This window comes from Pholcus phalangioides, unplaced genomic scaffold, assembly GCF_987345545.1.
Source record: "Pholcus phalangioides strain wild (caught in Gottingen) unplaced genomic scaffold, Ppha-v1.0 ptg000029l_1, whole genome shotgun sequence".
NCBI lineage: Eukaryota > Metazoa > Arthropoda > Arachnida > Araneae > Pholcidae > Pholcus > Pholcus phalangioides.
The window spans coordinates 2,386,150-2,412,758 of NW_028301619.1; the positions used below are offsets into that span (position 1 = coordinate 2,386,150).

The 26,609-nt window shown below is 35.1% G+C and overlaps 1 protein-coding gene across 3 annotated transcripts in view; it reads left to right on the plus strand.

Annotated features, from left to right (window-relative positions):
* The window catches only part of LOC149067575 (transcriptional adapter 2-beta-like), a 122,769-nt gene extending 104,672 nt beyond the window's left edge, over positions 1–18,097 (plus strand). The window contains exons 17-18 of one of the 3 annotated variants that reach the window (XM_089252564.1): positions 7,548–7,610; positions 11,636–12,118. In XM_089252564.1, coding sequence (XP_089108690.1) covers positions 7,548–7,610; positions 11,636–11,650 — 78 coding nt within the window. In that variant the 3' untranslated portion in view covers positions 11,651–12,118. Of the gene's footprint in view, positions 1–7,547; positions 7,611–11,635; positions 12,119–12,351; positions 12,688–13,250 lie in introns of those variants that run through there. The other 2 variants (XM_089252563.1, XM_089252565.1) reach the window with 2 other exon arrangements.
* Positions 18,098–26,609: the final 8,512 nt, after the last annotated feature.

Below are 26,609 nucleotides of genomic sequence, written 5' to 3' on the forward strand. Positions count from 1 at the left end.
GAAGGAAAAAACTCATCTCTGCCTCTACCGGGAGTCGAACCCGGGTCCCTCAATTGCCGGACGAGTGCTCTGACCACTAAGCTACAGAGGAGATAGAGATTTTCCTTCGCTAGAGCGTATATATGCCGAACGGAACCGTGCAATGGACGGTGAAACCGATCAGCTAATAGCTCATGCTAATTGCAACACCAAGAAAGACAAGAGATATCGCAACAATAATTATTTTGTAGATAACATGTTGACCAAGCATCAAATGATTAAATTTATAGACTTCTGTGAAGTGTGGTTCCTGCCAAAATCAGTAGCCAGAGTAGCCACCATTGTTGGAGATCACCGCTGCCACACGCCTCGGCATTGATTCAAAGAGACTTTGGATGTGTTCTTGGGGTACAGCAGACCAAGCAGCTTCCACGCGTTGCCAAAGTTGATCTGGTGTGGCAGCTGGGGATGTAATCTGGGTCAATCGTTGAGCAACCATGGACCACATGTTTTCTATCGGTGAAAGATCCGGAGAGCGAGCTGGCCAGGGAAGCAGTCTCTGTGTTTCGGTTTGGAAGAAAACCATATTGATTGATAGAAAAAAAATTTACTTGCGAGAGGAAAGAAAACATTCTATTCTTAATGATAATTTCAAAAAGCTTTGAAAGTGACGACAAAATTGAAATCGGTCTAAAGTTGTTGAGATCATTCGGATCAACATTTTTAGGAATTGGGGTTACAACTGCTAGTTTTAATGATTCGGGAAATTCACCATTTGTAATACAATTATTTATTAAGTCAGAGAGTACGTTTAAGATGTTATTAGGAAGTATTTTTAGAACTTTCGAGTTCAACTTATCTGAGTAAGAGCCGGTAGCAGGTAAAGTCTTAATAATTTTTGAAATTTCTTCCGGAAAAGTTCAAATGATGTATATTGAGTTGACTATGTGTGACTGGATATAGTGTTTATAATCATCATTTATATTAATATTGAGTGGTGAAATGTTAACAAAGGGGGCATTGAAATTTTTAGAAGCATTGACTAATTGACTTTGGACAGCATTAATTTTTGAAATACCCAAACTCTTGACACAAGAGGAACAAATGAATTTAAATGACCATTGCAATGCATCTCACATTTTTAAATTCATCACAGCCATTGGTTTTTACAACAAATTGCAGTTTACAATCCTGGTGGCAGATGGCAGCACTACACACCAAGCATTACACCAAAACAAACTTCACATCAGGTTTCACTACACGTACACGCAAATTCCCACATGTACCAATTCGTTAGAGGTTCCGTAGAGGAATATGGATGAGGTGAATGTGTGGTTTAGTAGTTGTTTACAATCCGTGTCATTGTTTTATGTATCACGCAACATTGATTTGACAAATGGCAACACACTGCTTTTCTTATTGTGCATGCTGTTACTTCCTGAGATGACAGGAACAAATTTAACCTTATTGGTCATTTGTTTTAGCTCAGTTTGACCTAAAAAAAGCAGAATCAAATTGAATCTCACAATTTGAAGCAGATGCCACACACACACAAAAAATAACCACTGTATACTTCTCACTCATGATTCATAAAGACCAACCAATAACTCACCACAAAGATGTTCACTGAAAGGAAAGTTCACCAGCAAACAAGTCACTGACACAAAGTTCACTAAAAGGAAAATTTATCTATGGGGAAATTCACTTCCTCAGAGATTGAACAAGTGGCTGAGTGACCATGTTGGTCAAGTGATAAAATGAGTCAGAAAGAGCATAACAGGAAAGATGAGTTACTGAGTGAGCAAGTGACAGACTCAGATAGCAAAACAGTGAGCAAGTGACAGACTCAGATAGCAAAACAGCGAGCAAGTGACAGACTCAGATAGTAAAACAGCGAGCAAGTGACAGACTCAGATAGTAAAACAGCGAGCAAGTGACAGACTCAGATAGCAAAACAGCGAGCAATTGACTAGGTCAGCGAGTAAGAAATCGAGTGGCCAAGAGTCACTCACTCAATCCCTCACTTAGTCTGCCAGTCACTCAATCCCTCACTTACTCCACCATTCTCCCACAATTACTTTCTTGCTCACTCTAAGAGTCACTTGCTTACTCACTCACATGATGGCTTACTCATTCACCCTCTCAAGCAATCACTCACCCACCCACACATTCACTTTCTTGTGCACTCTGACTGTCACTTTCTTACTCACTCACACAATCACTTGCTCATTAACTCTCAAGCGATCACTTGTTCATGCACACAACCATACACCTCCTTACTCAGTCACTTGCTCATTCACCTGTTCACTCTTACACCCAATCAATTGCTCATTTGCTTAGCCATCCTCTCACTCACCAACTTATTACTTATTTCTCATTTACTAACTTACTGGCTCAATCACTTGTTCACTCACTCACTCCTTCATTTGCTCTCTGAGTCAGTCACTTGCTCACTCCAGTCACTCACCTTCTCTGACACCTGCTAGCAGACTCATTCTCTCACTTGACCAGTTCAGTCACTTGGCCACTTGCTCGATTTCTCATTCAGGGAATTTTCCTGCAGATTAATTTTCCCTTTCAGGGAAATTTGCCCTTTATAAATTGTATGTTGGTGAATTTTTCCTATCATGTTTACTTTTTTTCCCTTTGCCAGAGTTCGCAAGTTCTTTATGTCAAAAGTCATTGCAGCTAACTTTCTATTAGTTTCTCTAAGACGTATTTTAAGAAAAAGCTTTGAAGCATGAGTGGTTATTTTTTTCTTTTAAAGTTTCTGCGTTGTCAGAAAACTTTCCTGACACAGTGGTACAACGAAAATGGCAACATGATCACAGAAGAAATTGCTACTGCAGGAAGTCCCCCATAAAGGGGTTAGTGCACCAACCTCTCGATGAGTATAAAAAAGAAGCCTGGGGTTCGGAATCTGCAATAAATTGTAGCGTGTTGCAACAAAAATGATCAAAGCTTCTGCGTGGGCATCGCAATCGATGAAATCCAGAAGCCTTGTCTCACTCACTGACTGTTTAAGGTGCAATAACACATCCTTTTGATATGGACGAGGCTAAATGGGTTTCAGCGATTGTCATGCCAGCAGCAAGGAATTTCACCAAATTTTGTGACGGATATTTCAATCCATAGTTACTATTGCTGTCATACTGCTTGAAGTATATGTACATCAAGTGGTTCTCCAACTTGCACCTCTGTTTCGCACGGCATGCAACTGGCAGCAGAGCTCTGCAAGCTATGTAGCCAGCAATGTACACATGAACTTGTCACCATCTGGTTCACAGTTCATGAACTTGCTGGCTTCACATGCATTGACTGATGCCAATTTGAACGCTGAGCGAAACTCATGGGCAGTCGGATTGGTGCGATTCCCACTGCTCCCTCTCACTCTGCTGAAAAAATTCTCGAGGCAATCCTGATTGCATCGTCCTGGCATGGAGAATTGGAGCCCTGACAGGAGGACCTCTTCAGCCAACATGGCTAATGAAGTTACGGTCATAGTTCAATCTGGTTTGCAATGAGGCTTCTTCGTGCTTGCCATGGGATCTGCAAATCTCTACGATTTCATGGTATTGCAAGTGTCCTTCCACACATAAATGTGTTGTGTGTCTGCGGACACTGCACAATGCAACGGTTTGCCTCTGAGAGGTTTGGAACTGGTGCCGTTTGTCGAATCAAACAAATCATTCATTTGCTTGATGAACTCAACCGTCGGAGCGACTGATGCGCTTATTAAGGCTCCCAATAAGCACAAGTTCATCCCTGTTGACAGAGTTACTGAAAACCTGTGCAGCAAGGCTCGCCTTCGTTGAATACTGACCGGCAGCATAGATGCGCTTATCGGTGAGCTTATAAGCCGTTTTAGCTGCCATAGTTTTTCCAGCTCATAAAATTTCTTTATATGCTGGAAGGAAATGATGCCCTTATCAGTTTGGAGATCATACTTCATCAAATTCTTCCTCAGATTTTGAAGTAGGTGAGGTGGGTCAAATATTCCACATATTTTACCCCCTTTGAAATAAAAATATGGCTTATATGGAACAATGTTCACCATGCTAAACAGGCGTGAATTGTTAGTGCCTTGATTGCCCTTGATTGTTAGTGGCTTTCACAACCACACCAGCATTGCTTAATGCCTGCAGAGTATCTACAACTATTTGTTTGAGTCTAGCTGCAGGCATGGTATGTTCAGAGAAAAAAAACCCAAAGGTAATTTCTTCCTGCTGGTGAAGCTGCGCATCATCAAAACTAGCGCGTGATCAGCTATGTTTGAGGATCTAATGCCACCCCCAAAGTCCTCAAAACCTATGACATTGTCCCCCCACAGGATTATACACTAGATGCTTCTTGATAGACATCTCGTCCAACACAAGAGCAAATAGCTTCTTCTGGTACGTTTTATTTTTTCGCACGTCCTTCAATGCTTCCAAAACGTCATTATTAATTCCTGGAACTGCCAAACTGAAAAAAATGAAACGCTGCAGTGTTTGAGGCAATGGCAGTTCCAGGAAGGTGCGCATCAATTTATAAGCAGACCTACTCTTATAAAATATCTGATATGCATTTACTCTATCCATTTGAGTGTATCGCTTACCCTTGTTTTTTTTAAGGCTGAGGCCAACTTTCCTGACAACGAATCCAGAGAGTTTGATGTTGACTCCCTGCTGCGTGAGTGTGGCCCTTAAGGACTGTTTTTTTGTGGTCGAGATGGAATGTCTGTATGCCGCAATCCTTGCTCGCAACTTCCTTGCTGAATCCCTGTCTCTTCAGCTTCTGCGCCAACTTGATTTTCCAGGGAGTATAATTCCTGGAAATTGGTGTGCTGCAATTTTTCCCAGTGGCGTATTTATGGCAGAAAGTAGAAGAGACGAAGAGGATAAGGTATTTTCCAGAATTACAAGTCATAACCAGAGTGCTTGCATAGCTGTGGCTTGCATTCAAAGTTGAGCAGGCAGGCACCTGTTCAAGAGTGGCTGGTTGAGGTAGCACAGGCGCAAGCAGTAGCTCTGCAAACAAACTCGAGGAACCTTGCCATCAGAAGCCTTGCCATCCTCACCTGCACAAGAGTTTGATGGCTCTTGACCTTACTGCTCATTGTGCTGAGGCTTTAGGGAATTCGGGACAGCATTGTACACCAACCAATTCCTCTGGAAGGCATTCATGAAACACCAGTTTTCAAAATGCTTGTTGCAAATCCGATAACTGGCATACAGTTTCTCTGCAGCTATCCCAAATAATTTTGGATTTCCGCAGGTGGAGACCCATGCTTGACACCTATAAAATAAAGATAGGCATCAACTGTTATACATGAAATGTCAATTAAAAATAAGTTGAATAATAAAAGTAAAATATTTAATGTACTCCAACAATTCCTATTTTAATAAGCTCGATGTAAACGTTTTTTTTTAAATGAATATAAAGCAATATATGGTTGTTGAAAATTGAAACTACTTGTTTGATATTGCGATGTACTTATTTTTACTCATGAAACTATCACACACAAACCACCTAAATTTTAAAAAAATTCATAGAAATTTTGAAATTTATATAAACTCTCCTTTTGTGTTCCCACTTATTTCTTTGAATTATAAATGTGTGAATTTCTGCAGAGCTCTCACTCAAAAAATTAGAAAAAGTAGAATGGGGGAATAACCCTCCCTTAGACAAAATAATCATAGCATAATAAAAAAATCCCTGAAATTTTTATTTTTTTTTAAATTTCAAAATTAATTTTTTTCCCCATCTCACTATTTCAGTATACTTCAAGATTGACTCAAACCAAAGTGAAATGACTTGTTTACAAGAACAATTTTTGGCCAAAACAGTACTATCAACTACAGATAATTCTTTTCTCTCTCCTCACAATATATATTACATTCTTTTTTTCGGAGTCTTCCACAGTCTGTCTACTCTCTTCAACAATACACACGACAAATTATGAAGATATGTAAGTTTTTAAGAATGATGCTCTTTCGAGATCACTTCTAAAAGCACAGTGCAAAATGTGTAAATTACAAGGTCTGATATAAATCAGTTGAGATGGACCAGATAGTTTTACTGTGTTGTCAATCCCTTTTATAAAAGGATTTGTGTAAACTTTAGCATTCTGCTAGTGTAATCATGTTCGACAAATGAAGCACTTTCATTTCTAGCTCTTTGCTGAGCATTGTAAATATTGTTTATGACTCTGCATGCCCTGAAAATACAGAAGAAAATTGAACGCTATTGGGTGTCATTAGTCACAAAACCTAGAATAGGCCTAATGTACCCAACTGCTTTGTTATGCAAACTGTAGTTTCACCTCTACAGAAAATGTGCACCATAATGATGAATGCTAGTTACTGTTTAAGACCATGAAGTAGTAAATAAAATAAAAAAAATTTTCAACCAAGCAGAAGTTTTTAATGACTAATTGTAGAACCCTCAAACTAATGAAAAATTACTAAAACACCAAATGGTCCACATACACCCCGCCCCCAAATGACCTAAGAAACAATACAATTTCTGCTTTGGCAGAATCATTAACAGCTATGTATTACATTTGTATTATTTGGCATTATATTGATTTCATCGTCAATTAAAATGAATTATGAATTTTGTTGATAGGTTTTGGTAGAAGAGGCAGGAAAAGTATGACAAAAACCGGGAAAGTAAGACATTTTACCAGAAAGTAGGATGAGAGAGCCCTGTTTCTTTTTTTTCCTCTTTTTTTGCTTTCCTCTGTTTAGTCTCTAGGCCCCCACCAGTGCTTTGGATGGCCCATGAGTAAAGATGGCTTTACTGGAAGCATGTGAAAGACTGGTAACAGATGGCAAACTGACCAAGTTGACTCCAAGCTTCTTTCTGTTACAATATTTAAATTGACAGTGAATGCCATCAAATATTGTGAAATTGAAAACATAAACACACACAGCTGATTTTGAAACTATCTTTCTTTGAACTCTTTCCATAATTTGCGGCTGTGACCTGACACAGCTTCTCCCCATTTTTCTTTCATGTTAAGAGATTGAAAAAAATATGCTGTACTATATCATGTTTTGCCATTCCAATCTTAGATTGTGTCAAGGAATGCAAAAACACTAAGGAATATACTCATTTTTTCATTTAACTTGTCTAATCTATGAGCAAATATGCCTGGTATCTAACATTCTTAATAAATCAGGCTTTTTTATTACAAAAGTAAACATGAGCTGAATGTTGTTTAAAAACAGATAAGATCCTAAAATGAAGAAAACATACACGGTTCAAATTAGCCAATTTGTAACAATAGCTGGGAACCTTTGGGGAATTTGCCAAACCTGCCTCTATCTCCTGCCTCAACAGATTTTCAAAGTGCAGATATTTAAGAATTATATCAGGATCTGTTCGAATTTCCAACCATGCTGGAAAATGTAGGCTTTTTGAGAATGCTGGTGTACCTGGATGTTTGCTCACTATTACTGAAATGTACCTGATAAGAAATAGTTGTTCATTACAAAATATTTATTCCATATCACTGTATATGTTGGATGTGTGCTTATTTTTTGTTAAGTTAAAATGTAGTTTTTTGCTTTGTTTTTTTGCAGTTGTGTGACACAATGAACATATTACCTGGGCAATACATTGTACTGAAAGCATTCATACTCAGAGTAAGAAAGTTGCAAAATAATTTAATTTTTATGCTTTATTTTGAAACCAAATTGAAACAGTTAATTCAGTCTACATATCTTTAATCTTTCTTTTTGGTTAAAAAAAATGTTTCTAGTAAATTATATTTCTGTACCTTAGAGGTATAAAAAATTCATTTTCCATTGTTTCAGAGAGCTATAATCGAAGTTAATAACACCTATATATACTCACACACCAGTAGATTCAAAAATCTGAGCCCCGAAAGTTCGAGTTTCTAGATAATTCGAGGGGAACTGAAAATTTTCAAATTGCCCACTTTAGACCCTCTTCCTTTTTTTCCCCCTCCGAGAACCCAAGTTCTTTTCTTGCAGGAATACTTTTTATTACGTGTGTATTAATTTCTATTACATTGTAACAAGTAATAATTTTACAAGTAATAATTTTTATTACATTGTGTATTAATTTCTGTTTGAAAGGGACCAGGCAAACCCTATAATGGGTAAATGATGTAATAAACATTAGATTCCCATGAATTGACGTAAATTATTTTTTCTTTCAAGGGGAGTAGCTGAGAAAGAGAAGCACAAGCTTGACCACTTTCTTTGTAACAGTATACAATGGCATTGTCCCCTAATTGCTCACATAAAATCATTGGAAAGGCAGTTGAAAGCTCTCAGTGTCTCGCAAGGAAAGAGTCCAAAGGTGTCATCCTCAAAAAATTATGAAACCAGAGAAGCACATAAAAACAAAAATTTATCAGCGAAATGCAATTATTAAAGCCACAAAATTATTAAAAATTACAACAGTTGGCTGTTCATCGCCTCTTGAGCTTCTTAGCGATATCTATTAAAAAAACTTATTTTCTGTTTTTCCTCAGAAGGGGATTTTAATCTTTAGAAACTATTCGCTTGTTCTTTCCTCCAGCTTTTTATTCCTAGAAACTCTCTCTCTATAGTTATTCCTTTTTTTCCTTTCTTTTACTGCCTGTGCTGTACCTAGTCATGTGTTGTTTGAATGGCAGCACTCTAAGACTGCTGCGTTGCAGGATTTTAAAATTCATTCTTGACCTGTATTGGCATTCAAAATATTAATATTTACTTTTTTTTTTTTGAGTGACCCATAATTATTCCGCCGGATATTTTTGTGCATATTTTAATGAGTAGGGTAATTTTTTCAAACCTTTTTTGAGGATGACACCTTTGGACCCTTGTCAGTATCATTCACCATCAATCCCAACCCCAACTTTTCTCACCCACTCTCTCATCTTTGTACCCTTTTAACATTCTTTTTTTTTTAACACATCGTATGGCATCTGTATATTATTCAAGAGTAGTTAAAGATACAGTAAGTTGCTAGTAATGCTTTTCCTGAGTAAAACCAACATTATTTTTTTTTGAATAATTTTGAGTTTTTAAAAAATTTGAGCTGGTTTCGATCTCATCCGCCTTGGATTATCAAGACTCTATTTCCAAACTGTGTCCAGTCTACAAGAATGGCAGATATGATACAAGCCTTGGGACTCAATTTCTAAATCACAGTAAAGTATTCATCTATAATGCCTTTTTCACCCTTTATTATAGTCTCTCAGAAATCAGTATAGTTGCATGTGGCTTTCTGATGGATTAAATTTTTACTTGATTATCCTGGAAAAGGGTCCAGAAGTCCCACTTTTTTGGTGGGGCATGATTACAAAGTATGGTTCTCAACCTTCAGGTGCCCGGGTGCACACTCATAATTTTTATTGTTGGGCAATGGAACCCAAATTTATTGCCAAGTGGGTTTTTTTATAATAAATGTAATAGATATAGCTATGTACATACAGTTTGATAGTCATTCTCAGGTGCTTATGCTGGCCTATCCCAGGGTGCTGAGGACACTGGAGGATCAGTGAAAAATTATTTTAGACAGCCCAACTGGGCCCCAAAATATTTAAGCCAGTCCCTGTATCTGTTTGAAGAAACTAATTTTAGGAAGCTTTATGGTGAAAAATAAACATAAAAATCATAAAATTCAAAATGACCTTGATGATTGACAAGGTTAATCTTGAAATAAATTATTTACCAATACACCGGAGGAATTTGGAAGAAAGATAGAAAATATACAGCTAGTGGAACAAGTACATAAGGAAAATGAAGAAATAAAACTTGAAAAAACAAATCTGAAGCAGGAGATGACAGAACTGAAATGCAGAATAAATGACTTGGAAACACAAAGTAGAAGAAACAATGTAGAAATTAATGGGATCCCAGAAACAAAAAATGAGAATATTTCTGAAATAATAGAAGCAGTACAAACGCAACTGGATATTCAAGAAACAACTGAAACAGAAGTAGTGCATAGAGTCACAACTAGAAACAAATATAGACCGAAACCTATAATAGTGAGATTTCAAAGAGAAAGATAAAAAATATTTGGCTACAAAAAGCTAAAGCAAAAGGTAAAAATCTCACAGCTCATAAACTGAACTCAAACTTTCAGGATACTAGAATATATGTAAATGAACACCTTTCACCGGAAAACAAAAAAATTGTTCTATATGATGAGACAAACAAAAGACAGACAAAATAATAAGAAGAATTATTGAAGACCAACTACAAAATCTTGAATCAAATGCTGATGTCCACAGAAATTGAAGACTTTGAGAGCTCAACACAGACCCCATATCTGTTGGAGGAACTTCATGAAGTAAGAAAATTTCTCAGTACACCCAAGGCAGAAAATAATTGGCATTTCTAATTTTGACCATTCAAAGTTTAAGAAATAATTTTGACAATTTTTTAATATTCCTTAGAAGTCTAAACAAACCAATTGATGTGATATGTTTAACTGAAATTTGTATTAAAAATGATGAAAAATGTAATTATGAAATCGAAAAGGATGAAAAATTTAATTATGAAATCAAAAATGATGAAAAATTTAATTATGAAATCAAAAAGGATGAAAAATTTAATTATGAAATCAAAAATGATGAAAAATTTAATTATGAAATCAAAAAGGATGAAACATGTAATTATGAAATCAAAAATGATGAAAAATTTAATTATGAAATCAAAAATTATGAAGGTAAAAATGAATATTATTCACATATCAATTGTAGAACATACAATAGATCAGGAGGTGTAATCTATATAAGAAATGATATTGTATCAATACAAAAAAGGAGCAAACTTAAATTCACATAACTTCAAGTATGTATTCACATAACTTCAAGTATGTATTCACATAACTGCAAGTATGTATTCACATAACTTCAAGTATGTATTCACATAACTGCAAGTATGTATTCACATAACTTCAAGTATGTATTCACATACACATAAACTTTCCAGATTATAATATAAATATTTTACTGTTATATCGGTCTCATTCATTCAGTATTACCCAATCTAACGAAGAACTAGAACTATATCTAAAAAATTAAAGACCAATCTATTAATAGTTGGAGACATTAACCCTAGATTCATAAACATGCATGGGAGATACACTATTTGTAAACATTCGTCTCTCAGAGGAACATATTATATTGATGATTTGTTTTATAGAATACAAGGAGCAATAAAACACACTTTAAATCTGAAAAGTTGTTTATTAATCATTAATTTTCTGAAATGAAAATTAACACAATAGTTATTCTGAGCAATCTACACATAATAAACCGTGGTGATCCATACACATAAATTTTTTACATTGGGTACAACAGAACCTTGTCATTCGACGTTTTTTATAATTGCAGAAGGCACATATTTTTTTCTGAGATCCACAGGGTTATGTTTATATAATAAATATATAATAAATCAATTAAATATTATAATAAAAACATGTAGAAAGATTATCAAGAACAATACTAATGTTCTAAAAATATAATTCCTCTTTTAGCATCTTTTCTAATTTTAAGTTCTGATATTTAAATAGATGTTTAAATATTTTACAGCTCTGTTTACGGTTATTAACATGCATGATATATTTTTTTCATACTAAACACTGTTTTGGTTTTTTTGTTTAATTTTTTTGCTTCTAAAGGTTGTAATTATCTGTTTATTTTTAGCTGATTTGCTATTGAAAAATGCATTGATAAATTGGAGAAATTTTCTATCATATTGTCTGAAGTTTGAAATCATGATCAGCTTTTAGCTGTTTGAATATTTAACTTTGTGCTCTCAGTGTTTAAATTTGTTGGTTTAAAAAATAAAAGTGTTTGTACTGAATATTGAAAATAGCCAGATTGCACATTTGAAATGTCTTGTGGAACAGCGGTGGCAATATTTACCTTGTTTGCACCGCTGTTTGGCGATCAGATATGAAAATGAAAATATTTTAGAGTTACACGAATTATCATAGAGACTGCTAGTTAACCGAACATGCACATATCATAGAGACTGAAGCAAAGTTATTGGCTGTGTGTAAAAAAAATTCCGAAAAAATCTTGTAATCGTGCAATAGCCGTGCATTTGTGAAATATGTGGCCCTAGACCCACAGTGTGCTTAAGACGGCTGTGGTCCAACCTCATTAAATTTTTTGTTTTTAATTGGAAAAAAATTCATTTGTTATATGAATTATTTTTGCATTTTCTGGATTTGCCAACAATTTAAAAAAACCATGTACATATAAGGAATTAATCTTTTCCATCATAGTTTATTCTTTAATTTTTGAATTCTAATTTTCAATTCAATTTGCATTCAAATTCTATATCACCTCATGACTGGTTCCAAAATTTGTTTGTCTTTGACTACTCACTCTCTTTTTGCTTCTTTCTTTTGTAGAACCAATGATACACTACTTATACCAGGCTTGTTAAACCGTTGCAATAGCGCAGGCCACATTTGGATGAGACCTATGGGTCACCAAGCTATACTAAACACATTACTAAGGAGCTTGGTGGGCCAAACGTTGAAAATCCCAGACTTATTTCTTTACTCTCCAGACAATAAGGAATATCTTTTTCAGAGAATCAATTCAGAAAAATTCACATAAGTCAGCATGGCATTAATCAAGTACCGACTTGCTTTTATTCATTGTCTCATCTTCATGAGGTTTATAAGATATTTTTTGCATAAATAGCCAATTGTATCATTCTATAGTAAATTATTTCCTGTGCCGATTTCTCTGACTCTTAACTAAATTATTTTTAATCATCTTATTCATATTACTTGGAATGTAATAATCTTTTATGCCATAACTTACTCAAACTTGAAATATTAGCAAACTCATTTTCTCGCACTGAATTTGAAGATTCAACATCTGGAAATAACTCAGTTCACAAATTTTTTTTGTTGGTTTTAGCAATTAGCACAACTTTGTCATCTCTACACAAGGTGTTCTTAACAGTATCATGTGCTTCCTGGCCAAGTAATACACAGGGACCTTCCCTACAAGTTTGACACAATTGATTTTATTTGTCATGTAAGGTCTTGAAGCCCTGTGCATCATTAGATGTCCGGGGTGAACCCATGCATTAGGATAGCCCTTTTCTCTATAGATGTGCATTTCATCACATACACAATGAATGATTCTGCCCTTATGTGTTACACTGCGTTTTTGAATGCTTTGTGATCAAATTATAAAGCTTTTTTATTATGTGGCTCAATATTAAGCCTCTTTTTGTTAATTTAAAATGTTTCTAAAAGTTTTGAAAGTAATTGATAATGAATTTTGTATTTAGATGGACTACCAAAGACAGCGAGGTGGAGAAGTATTTTTCCCTCTTTCTCCAGGATTGACGAAGTATCATTACTCCAAAATAATATCTTGCATGGGAAATAGTGGATGGGTAAATGCACCATATTTGCTTCAGCATCTTTGTGATCAGGAATAGTAAGATATGCAAGGGCGTAGGCGGGGGGGGGGGAACCAGGGGGACCGGTCCCGCCCCGAAATGTTTGCGACTTGTTCCTACAGTTTTAAATGTTCTTTTCAACTGTTTTTTTTAATCGATTGGAGACTACGTATACCAGAAAGAAAGACTCTTTATTTTCGAAGCAAAAGTATATGCATCGAAGTCACCAGTTTCGGACAATAAAAAAAAACCACGCCGGCTAGCTGTTGCCACAACTGTACTTATCAGATCGTGACGAAAGCAATCAAATCAAAAAGTGTATTTTCAAGCACTGATTGAACAGTAGGCTCCCTGAAATTCAGGCCTTTTTATTCCCTACCCTAGGGACAGAGGCAATGTATTTCGGCATGTATCACAAAGCCCACTGCAACGTCCCTTATGGGAGTTGCTTGCCCGGTTCGAAATATCCAGTAATAAAGTGGCAAACGACAAGTGGAAAATGATTGCAAACAAACTTTCGCATGAAATATTATTATTTATTCAAATTAATTATAGGGTTAGTCAATTTTAACAATGGATTAGTATAACGTGGAGCCCTCTATTTGACGTTAACAGTAAAGATACTGGCTCACCAATTGATGATCATCAACAGTCAACTTGTACAGTGATCGGACATGCGATGTTGTTAGCCTTTCCTGTAAATATCAGAGGAGTTTTCTCGGTTGAGAACCGGAACACCTTGATCAGTTCCTGGGGGCCTCTCGGTTGAGGGCCGGACCACCTTGCTCAGCTCCGGGGGGCCTCTCGGTTGAGGGCCGGACCACCTCGATCAGCAATGAAGAACTTTGACTGTGAAGATTATTTTATATTTTTGATTCTGGACCTGCTGGAAAACGGATGCAAACAATGTAAATTATTGCATTTTAACAAATCAGCTTAAGGCCAATGGATACGGTAGCAAGACGGTGAACCGTCCTACTAGAGGGCTTCAGTTGAATAGAACAAGATTAGATGAACGCAGAATCAGAGCTGTTACAACGTACGGCCAGTATTTAAAGGAAAAACATCCGACCGCACGTGTCTGATCAAGCCAATCGGCTTCAAGGTCACCTCATTTGCATGCGATCGCAGGCGGACATCACGATCGGCCTTGATCGTCGCCATACGATAACAGCTGCAGACTAGTAACATTTATGACAACAGATCACGTGACGGTGACTACGGACTTTAACGCCGGGGGATCATCGGCACGTTACACCACACCCTATTCAAAGAAGAAACTCTCTTCCTCCCCCCCCCCCTCCTGGAGGAATACCATTTCAAGATACTGCTTTAGCAAAACAGGCCATCATCAATGCCGATCGCTTTGTTGGAACGACAAGTGTTGGATCTGCAGAACATAGACCATTTATAGAGTTAATGGTGGAAGGAAGTTGCAAATTAAACTCACGACTATAGTAGTGGACTTCAACACCATGCTCGCGGGCGCCACCAGTTGCTTTCTAACAATAGTATGAATTATATAGCCGTCTTTGATTATGAATTCGAAGATTTGCGTCCGCCACCACGAAAAAACACACTTGTGCCCCTAGGCACATAGAGAGGGGGGATCAATAGTGCACCGCGTATCTTAACAATACCCGGCTTTTTCCTTTTTTATCGTTAAAATTTTGTTCTCGTCAAGGAGGGAGAAGGAGGATAAAAAAAAGGCCAGTGTCCAGCAATAATTGGAACCATATGACAAAATGCGCATGAAAAGAACAGGGTGGGCGAATGAATGTTGCCTGTAGAATCACAATCACATATTTTTTCACCCTGTCCTATCAGAATTCGAAGCTCTTTGGTTCATAGTTACCGTAGTATTATAATAATTTGAGTTTCTTTAGCAGACTGTCTCTGTCAGTTTGATTCTGTCGCTATTCATCAATGTATCGTTTTTCCTTGATTTTTCAAATGGATATAACTAAGTATTTTAAAAAACCACGGCTTGATTCTGATGGTGCATCAGTGCAGAGCAATGATGCGCTGGTTTTGAATGAAGCGATTCCTACAAACGAAAGGAAAAATGAGCCTGAAATTTCACCTGGTGTAGCTGCCGAGGCTTCCGCTGAATGGGACATTGGACACTATATTGATTCATCATTAAATGATTTTTCACGCGAAAAATTGCTACTGAATTGTTGGAATCCACCTGAAAATTACTCATTTCCACCACAACAGGTTGGCAAAAGAAAATTAAAGTTTCAATACTCTTGGCTCAAACAATTCAAGTGGTTAGCTTATTCGAAACATCTTCAAGGAGGATGTTGGAGGAACTTCATGAAGTAAGAAAATTTCTCAGTACACCCAAAGCAGAAGGGTCCCAGAATAATATGGATGACCCAGAGGGGAAATGTTGCGTGCAGTACTCCGGAAGAATACTTCCGAATAAACTTGTTCCTACCTTTTGTCGACCATGTATAAATGCAGATAACAGATCGATTCAATACTCACAAATCATTGGTAGTCGCAATGCAAATATTTCTCCCTCGTCACATCAATTCAAATTGTGGAAAACAACTCACCGCATGCAAATAATTTTATGATAGTGTCCTTCCAGAAACTAGAACACTTGATGCCGAGTATTCTGTATGGCGGAATAAATGGATTAAAACTGACGAAAATTTGAGACCGGGAAACGCAATGGAAGCCCTTTTACAATGCGACGCAAATCTTTATCCTAATATCCATACGTTGCTGCAAATTCTTTCTGTACTGCCGATTTCTACAGCTACTCCAGAGAGGACATTTTCTACTCTTAGACGACTAAAAACCTATTTGAGAAATACCACTGGTGAAAATAGAATTACCGGCTTAGCCCTTTTAGCCATACATCGTGACATTGATTTGAACCCAAATGAAATCCTTGACAGATTCATCAAAAGCTCAAGACGCGCAAATTTCTGAGGTAAGAAATTACTGAACTTCTTGATCTTTTAAAATAAGATTTGTCACCATGAGCTTCGTTTCTGTCAGCTTGATAAATCACAATTTTTCTTCCAATACCTGAATTACGATAGGTTATTCCACAAAAAATTGGAAAAAAATATACAGTACATAACCGGTATATACTTATAACTTGTTATTGACAGATAACAATGCTCAAGGTTATGTATTTGAAGTTAGAAAAAAATTAATGTAATTACTACAATACGGTTCGCATAATTGATCGCAGCTTGCAAGAAACTTTCTAGAAAAAAAAAAAGAAGATATTTTCGTAATAATCAGGGAAGTATTCAGCAATAGACTTCTAAAGAGGGTACAAAAATTTTCTAATGGAGAAATTTTGAGCATTACAAAATTTTGAGCATTTCAAAAAGCATTTAAATTACAAAAATTCTTTGATCCTTTAGGCAGCACAGCAGAAATCATTAAACCCCATTCAAAATGCCATCTTTTTTAATGAAATAAGCTTTCTGCTGATTTTCAGTAGGTGCTAACTAACGGGTATAGGGAAAAGTGTTTCACTGAGAAATCAACTTTACAAAATATCTGGGCTTGCCAATGCTAAAGAGGCTTTTAAGAAAGCGAGATATCACGCCAATGCCTCTTAAAGGGTTAAAATAGCATACAAAACGAACATATTTTCTTCTGATATGTTATTTTTTTTTACAGAGATATTGAATTTTTTTTAATTCTTGGGGGGGGGAGCACGGGCCCCCTTCTTCCCCCCCTATCCCCCGCGTACGTCTATGGTAAAATGGATATCGTCATGGAGGGGAGATTTACAGAAATGTGCATTTTAAAAAAAATGGTCCCCCCCCCCCCAAAATTTATTTCTGGCTACGCCCTTGAAGATATACATGAGTTGCATACGAAAGTATCAGAATATAGAAAATTGTGTACTGTAATATCGATCAATGTATTGTTTCTCATTGTATGGAAAAGGTTTTTTCTAATACCTAATTTCTGAGTTTTCTACCTTTATCTCGTATGCAAAGTTTATTCAAACTTATTCCACCTTTCTGTACATGTATTTCAACCATTTTTGTTTTTTTTTTCATAATTTTTCTGCTCCTAAAGGTTGTATTGGTATGAAAAATAAGTATAGTGCATGAGATTTGTACAAAAAGAACAATGATTACTTGAGAGATTGAGTCAGGTAGTTTTTCTTTATAGATAGGAAAAATTATGTATTAATCATGAAACTTGTTTTTTGAAATAAAATATGCAGGCACAAATCATATTGCTCATCATAATCTTTCAGATAATAATAAAGCTAACGTTCAACGTATCTTTATAATTTAAAGCACAAATTTCTTTGAAATATAATTCCTTTATCATATCAATTTATCAAAGAATTTATAGAGTTATAATCGAAGCTTAAATTAATAAATTCAACTGAAAATTTCATTCATAAAAGTCTGGGGTATGAAGTATCTGCAAATCATATTTTATAGTTTGGTTATAAAATAAGAATAAAATATGATAGTTGCAAACAAGTATTTTAGTGATACAAAAACAAAAATAAAGCACTTGTAATTAATTGGAGTTGGTTTGAAAATGAATGTATTAGAGCTATCAATTTACAAATGTTGTTTCATGAAATAAACATTAACAGGATTCATAAAAGTAATTTTTATTTCTATGAGAAGGTGAATCTTTGTGTCACTGAATGTTGTACAAAATATTTTTTTAATGTTGTTACCTGGTTTTTTTTTCCTGAAAAAAAAAAAAACTTTCCTCATTTTACCAAAAATTTGTTGCTTTATTTATTTTCTATTTGGTAATTATTTTTGGCATTATACCTACCTAAAAAGCAAATGTTGATATGAGTTTGGGCACTTGACTAAAAGTTGGGTAAAGTAAAAGCAGTGGCATTAAGGGAAGCTTCAGTGAAACCATTTGATATTATGATCATTAGTTTAAATCCATTAAATTAAAATGGGGCGGTATGTGTGTGTCTTTTTTTTTTTTTTTTTTTTTGAATTAGCAATAATGAAATAGAGGCTTGGATCATTGAACTTTTAACTCTATTTAAATATTACTCTGGTTGCAGATTTTACAATTGTGAACTTTATTATCAGTGTATTTGATGCCTTCTTATCTGTAGCACTCTTGTGTTATATAAGAGAATAGAAAAGCAATCCTCTTCAAATCCTGATAGCTTTATTTTTCTTATACCCTTGTTATGACATCACACAACCACTTCCAAAATAGAACTTGATAAGGTGGAAGTGTCTGAGCCAATAGATAACCTTGTACCCTCTCTTCATAGCTTGAGTCAAGGAAACATTTATCTCGTGACCATTAACCAACTCTCCTTTATATTTAAAGGAGCAAAAGATACATCCAGAAAGAGCCTAAGCAGCTTCAAATCTGGCATAAGCTTTGTCAAAATTGGTTAATAGAGTAAATAGACAAATATTTTTATGAAACAATGAATCACATTCTTCCACCGTAATGATCATTGCAGGGCATAAGTATATATATAATATCAAAGTTGCAAATAATATCTACCACATGGGGCATTGTCCTATCTGAAGTTCATAAGCAGTGTATTGATTTGGGGCAGTGCGATTTATAGTATGGGTGTGGAGGGGTTTTTTTTGTGGCTGGTAGCATGAGTGTCAAAAATTGCTTGAGCCACCTATATTACAGTAATCTCAATAATCCAGCTGTGTACTAATGCGGTCCATCCAGTTATCCAACTTTTTTCCCCTGGTTTTCTTCAAGCATGGAAGATGAAAACATGTCACTGCATGTCTGTGTGCAGAATTATATAGCGTGATTCGAAAAAGATAAGAAAAAAGAGGTGATACTGTACACACCAATACAAACAATTGTCATCAAAGAATGCATGGTCTAACATGAAACGCAAATGCTCTAGCGCGTTTCGAAATGGTTGCTCCGCATTTGTTAAAACCGCATTCCTGTTGAAATTTATTGGGGGGAAAAGAACACCATGCATGCAAATGTAACCTGGGGAAGAACAACACCATGACTGTAAATGTAACCTGGGGAAGAAGAAACTGTATGCAAATTTGTTAGTGAATAAAAGGCCAGTGAATAAATTCCATCCTGTACATTACATGTTAGAACGGTTGCACGCTGGAATAACTTCACAGGGCTGGCATCGCCTTTTATTCACTGTAACACAGATTTCCTATGGTTTCTTTCTTACCTTTGGAAGCATCACATTTCTCAATTTTCATAACAGATGGCATCACTATATGACAAAAACCGGCCACCACAATAATTTTTCACAACTAAACAGAACTGCTAAAAAAAACAAAAACATCAAAAAAGAATATTGAAAGAATTGTTCCAATGGTTTGGTCAGTTTTATTTTTTTTTTTTTTGCAGCCACCTTGTGGAGCATGGCAAGTTTTCTTTGGCCAAGAACCTAGTCTTTTGGCATTTCTGAAAGCTTTTATAGCCGTGTTAAGCTTTATCCTCAAGATGTTTTTTTCTTTCAGCGTTTCTTTTTTGCCAGAGGTGATTTGCCATAGGAATCGGCATTGAGTGTTGTTTGCATCCTATTTTCTTTATTTCTGAATGGAAGAGGTAACCACCTTCATTTCAGTACACAGCATCTAGCTTTTTTGGTAGGCAAAAAAAATAGTATTCTCAAAATGGATGTTGGGGCTTGCCTCTTTTAGAACTGTTTTTTTTTTTTTTCATGTTATCCTGGAACAAGCTGGGCCATGGTTAGAATATCATCTGCCTTCCTTGGAGGCAACTTGGGTTCTTGTATTTTGGGAATTTCAACGGTGATTGGTCAAAGCATAGCATGTAGACATATGGGGGGAAGCACACAAAAACTTTTATATCAATGAAAAGATGTTTCCGAGTGGAAAAAAATTCCGTAGGAAAAAAAGGATTCTGGAAATGTGAAAAGGAAGGCAAATTTTCCAAAACGTAGGAGGTCACTTGAAATGACATTAAAAAAAGAGGACATCCTTCTAAAGGAGGGCATCTCTGGTAGCCCTAATAATGTCAAAACTGGATTTCTAATAATACCTGATTAATAACTAGTACATCCAAAATGAACCGAAAAGCAAATGAGATAACTATAGGCAGGGTTGTAACTAGAATTATTGCCACCCACTTGCAACTTTAAAATTCCATAATTTTATTATGGTGTTTTTTTTGTTCTCACTTAAAATTGCCACTCCCCTAAATTTTGCCACCCGGGGCAGGTCCGTTTTTTTTTTCCTGTCTACACAAAACTGGTTATATAATGTTCAATCGTGCCACTGAATTTTCTTTTTTTTTAACATATGATAATCTCTCATTTATATGTTTTTCTCAGTTATGCAATGATTTTCTGTTCTCTTACCAAAGAGATAAGAAAACATTTTTTTTTTTCATTTATGCGACTCATTTTGTGATGTATTTCTCATTTATGGTTTAGAAAAGGTTTCAATTTTTTGCTTTTTTTCTTCCAAAGAACTCATTTTCAGAGAGTAAGCAAATTATCAGTGAAGAAGCTTTTATATGAAACTACATTTGTTATATTTGGGTCAAAGCCACCATGAAATGGTGGTTTTTAGAAGGTTTTCCCCAATTCATGTTTGCCTACTCATTCTAGCCTGTATTAGCTTTGCTTTATTCCTTATACCTTAAATGGATAAATAAAAGTAAGCAGTTATCAATTCCATTCAAAAATGAAAGTTTGATTCAAAAATGATAAATGAGTTAGAACTACAAAATATTGTGATGGAAACTCACATGATACCAATTTAGAGAACAATACTAAGGATAATTAGGGAAGAAAAACTGATTCCTTCCCTCCCCCCAACATTTGTAAAAGCTTTGGAAGTACTAGAAATTCATTAAAAAACATCTTAATTTCTTAATGCTGATTATATACCACTACGTATCATCTAGTTTTTTGTATGAGAGGCTGGAATAGAAATAAATGTTTTTAAAGATTAATCTGTGAAAAATAATTTTTCAGCCTATTTACAGATGTTGATTTTTCTATTATATATATACGCACCACATTTTTTCAGACAAATATAATACCTTCATTAGTGTATTGACATAAGGTGTGTCTGCATATCCCTACTAATTTTCAAAAAATGTATTAGTAAATGTGTTGTGTGGTGAGCTAACTTTTATTCTCCATCTACCTTTCTCTCAATCATTGTAATTCTTGTATCAGAATTGGGGTTGGAAAAAATTGATGTTAGTGAATTTTAATCGACTGTCATTTTTTTTCCTGAAAACATTCTTTTCCATTTCAAAAATTTTGGGACTTTCCTAAAAGAGGTTTGAAAAAATTTCAATATTTATGTATAGATAAATTTTATTTTTGTTTGATCAACAGAGATTGAAGACAAAAAAATAATTCTCTTCTGCCACCTGAGAGTCGAGTGGTTAGCATGCTAGTCTTTGGCTATGCAGGTCTAAGTTTGAATAGTTATGTTACTAATACCAAGGCTGGGTGCACACCGATTACATACGACTAGACAAAACAGCTTTTGACAAGCTTGGTCATTTTTGTTCACATTGATTTGTATGATGAATGGTTCAATTTGTCGGACTCACCCGTGTGTGTTTAAAACCATAAAAATCAGTATGAATAACAGTGACTAAGCAAATCATACAGATCTCTTGGGGATATGTATCACATTATTGTCAAATAGAAGAGGGAAACCATATTTTTCCATTTGAAATCACTTGTTTGTTTACTTGAATACACATTCAAATGATTTTTTTCAATCATGCATTTGAAACTGTGAATACATTTGCAGAAACTATGGTTTGCTGAAATATTTTTAAGTTTTGTTGCTGTGATGCTTATATATATTTTTTTATTTTTAAGAACATTTGTAAAAATGCATTTTCTGACTTTACTTCTGCGTCAAGACATTAGTTTTTGTTTTTTTTCCCAAAGAGTTGTGAACTTCTCAAACTTTTTTTGCCATATATATGTTTATTTTATTATCTTTTTTATCATTTTTTAACTAATTCTTTTTATAATAACATGTACTCTTTGTAAGGTTTTTGATTAAAACAAGTGCTGTTTCATTTTTTATTTGAATATTTCTTTGCTATTTTTTTCTCTTGGTACTTTTTTAATAATGTAGAATTTTATATATTCGTTCCGACACAGTTGATTAAGTCTGATATTTAAAGAAAAATAGTGGTACTAATAAGAATTGCAAAATTTTCTAGCACACACTCACCATTATACTACTCTCTCCCAGATTGCAAGAGGTCCAGGGTTTGATTTGCAGTGGCGACAACTAATTTGTCTCTCCCAAGTTCACCTTGGCATAACGTCCAGGAAGTGTCTTGATTTTATTTTATATGTTTCAAAACTCAGTCTCTCACATTTTTTCCTGATATTGTCTTATAAATTTAGTTCTTAATTTCATGCAAATCAGTAAATATTTTTAATTTATTCAAGTAGCAAAGTTTAAATATGTATGTACCTAGGTATAGAGCTTGCACAGCCCTAGTTTATTAATTAGTCAATAATTTAGCTTATCTTATTTGAATCTTGATATAATGAGAATTCAATTATAGTCAATATCTTTGCATACCCAGAAGGGTTGGGTTGTGTCTGAATATTGTAGCTGGAAATTTGTGATATGCTTGGTATGACAGTGTATTGTACCAAGTGATGTTAAAATTCGCATATTATGTGTCTCTTATCATTATGGCTAGACCTTTTTTGGGAAAGCTTTAGTTCGCTGTAGCGCTATGTTGTCACTTGGATTAAACTTTGCCTCCACTCTAAATAACATAACAAGATCACCACACAGCCAAGTGAGTCTGGTTATTGGTTGTGATAATTTTGGTTAAAATAGATATAAATACAGACAATAAATTTTATGCAATTTTAAGTCTAAAAAATTGTCAGAACACATCGCTTCAGTAAATGTGTACAACATAAGTAAATTTACAGTATACTCATCATTTGATAGGTTTGTTCTAAAGCTAGGTATGATGCAAGTCATCATTATCTGTTTGACCAGCACGTTTCTCAACCTGTGGTCTGTGTGATGGCATAGGTGGTCTGCATAGGCAGAGATAGACTTGGAAGTCTGGGGAGGGGCACGACAAAGATGCTAATTCATATATACACACATACATTAGATCAGTCAACTCCACCTTTGATGCTGCCCCTCCCCCCGTATCCCCGCCCATGGCTGGCAGACTTGATAAAATTATTCACCTGTTGTGTAATTGATATATCAGTAATGTCCATATAGGTTGAAATAAAATTATACCTTCATCATACTTGGGTACATCGTACATAATTGAAGAGAATGCATAAAATTGAAATTTTAAATACAGGATATCACTAAATTTTGCCAAAAATTGCAATTTATGGTTTTTAATGCAATTTTCTAGTTATTGCTAGAGTTGCTGAAGGATGTGCAAATAAAGGACTGATAGAAATCACAGTTATGAAAAATTTATAGAATTTCACAAAAAAAATTAAATATATTCAAATGGTCTGATGACTATATTTCATTATGAAAAATACCGGACATTGCTAATTATCATTAAAAAAAATCACCAAAAGTAGGCACAATCACTGATCATAGTTAAAATTCTGAGGGGAGAAATGTTAAACTGGACATATATTGAATATTCATAATTTTTGCCATAATTATACTATGCATACGTTGTGTATTTCGGTTTTAATAATTATTACAAATTCAAATAAGTATCATTGAAAAACGGGTCTAAAAAACTGAAAAAAAATGTATGCATAAAAAAATTACAGGTGTGTCCCATGAAATTGTTTGACATTTTACTGGTCCTTGTTTTCAAAAAGATTGAGAAACGTTGTGTTAGACTGATCCTGGATGAATTGACTCATTTCAAGGAATTGTTGCCTCTTCCGGGCTATTTTGTATCACGTTTTTCCTTCAGACTAGTGTTTTTGACCTAATTACGTTCATGGCCTCATTTGGACCAAATTTTCTTGTGATTTTTTAGTAAAATTATAGAAAAAGTTCATATATTAGGTTTGTCTCTGGACCCATGGGATACTACTACTTAATCATACATGTACAGTACCCACAACTTTTAGCCGAACGATGGCGATATCTTGAGTTCTAAAAGTTGTAGAATGAAGCGGTTTTCACCAAAAATTATAGTTTGTGATTTTCTACCCGACACTGCAATTCGTCTTGATGAGGAGTCATCTGTATATTTATTATTGTTCAAACTTCAAAATCTTCAATATAAACCCTTATTTTTTTCCACCTTATCTTATTTATCGCATTGCATTTACCCTAAAAATTAAATTTCATCGCTGTAAGTATAAAAATGAGAGAGAGATGAGTAAAAATGTGTTTGGGGACGCTCTCAACATTGAGAAACTCAATTTCTCAAGGTTGATTGCAGGGGGAAGAATGACACACCAAACAAGTTTCGAACGATAAATACTGCAAAATTTTGTTTATTTGTTTACTCGAATACTTAAAAAAAATGTTTGAAAAACTGGATGGATGACTTATTTATCGAATCACTGTATACTTAAAACAATAATTGCCCATTTCAGTAAAGTTGAGCTTCATATTTAAACATTTTTGCATAATTTGTCATGAGAAATTATATCTAGTGTATGCTCATATCTCATATGAGTAATTCATAACTCATATTTAAAAAAAATCCAAATTCAAAATGAGTAATAATATTGTTTTGCCTATTAGAATCCATCATTTAAAATAAAAAGTAATAAGATACTTATATTATTTTTCAGCAATTATACTCAAAAATGAGATGTTTCTGTTTAACATTACGACACTTATTTTTCAATAATTTATATTCCACTAGCTGTTCGTTCAAAATTGATGGAATTTGGTATTTCGGTATTTCTTTTGAGATACTGAATCCAAATATGGAAGCAAAAATGGGGTTGCTATTGAACTTTCAAAAGTTGGATCTAGTTTTAACATCTAGATCTGCCCCTTAAGCATGGGCCCCACATAGGGGGGGGGGGGCTGACAGGGCCCGGGAGTCAGGGGGGGGCCGTGGAAAGGTCTTTTTGATTTTTTTTCTTTCAGATATGTCCCATAGGAAAATAAACAGGACTCTTTAATATCAATCATATCAATTTGTGTGTGTACTCCTATGGACGGATATCTTGAACTACGTACCTTCTATTCTCATTGAAATTTTTTTTAACTATACACATGTACAAGTAAACGAAAAAAAAAACGGAAACGAAGAAAAGAACATTGTACAAGGGTACAACCCCCCCTCCCCTCGGGTGGCAGTCGTTCGCCTAGGAAGAAAGGACATTGTGATGGTCATGGCTACTGACATCAAGGACACCAGCATTTTGTATGTCCTCAGGGCTACCACGCGACCCCTGCTGTTTCAGTTCGTAGAAGGCCATAATGTCGTAACCGGTCAATTTGTCGCACTCAACTTGTCGCGCTCAACTCGTCGCGCATCAATTTGTCGCAGAGCAAATTCGTCGCAGAGCCAATTCGTCGCGGTACAAATTCGTCGCGGTACAACTTCGTCGCAGTGCCAATTCGTCGCGGTACAAATTCGTCGCAGAGCCAATTCGTCGCGGTACAAATTCGTCGCAGTGACAATTTGTCGTGTAACCAATTCGTCGGGACGTCAATTTATCGCAGAGTCAACTCGTCACGCGATCTGTATGTAGGTTTTTTGTCTCATACGTGAAAAAATAAACATGAAGAAAAGTTTTTTTCCATCAAGAAATGCACACAGTTTACTAATTTTTTTTTTTTTTTTGTCATTTCGAAAAAAATCATCGAAATTAAAATTGCAATTGATATTAATGTTTTATTATTCAATTATTGTAAATGTTAAAAAAATCATTTTTTCTATGATAAAATTTTAAAATTCTGTAAAAAAATGTCGGTGTTTATGATATTCCCCAAACTACAGTACAGCGGAGGCTCTCTTTAAGTGTAAACTTGTATGTGTCCCATGTGGAATCGAGACTCCCACCAACATTAACCACTACAGTATCTCCACAAGAACCTGAAATAATTAATAATTTAATTTAATTAATATTTCATTTTCACCGGATAAGCCACACTTGTCGCTTTCTCTCAAGATTTCCATTACTCGTAGCGAGGGGAGTTGGGGCGCACACCGAGATGATAAATTGCGATCACATACATTTTCAAAATTTAATTTGCACCGGATAAGTTGCTCAAGTTAAAAACTCAAAAAATCCAACCAATAAAGTTCATAGGTTACATTCGAGCAAATGCAACCGATAATCTTATTGGTTGAATTTTTCAAGTTTTA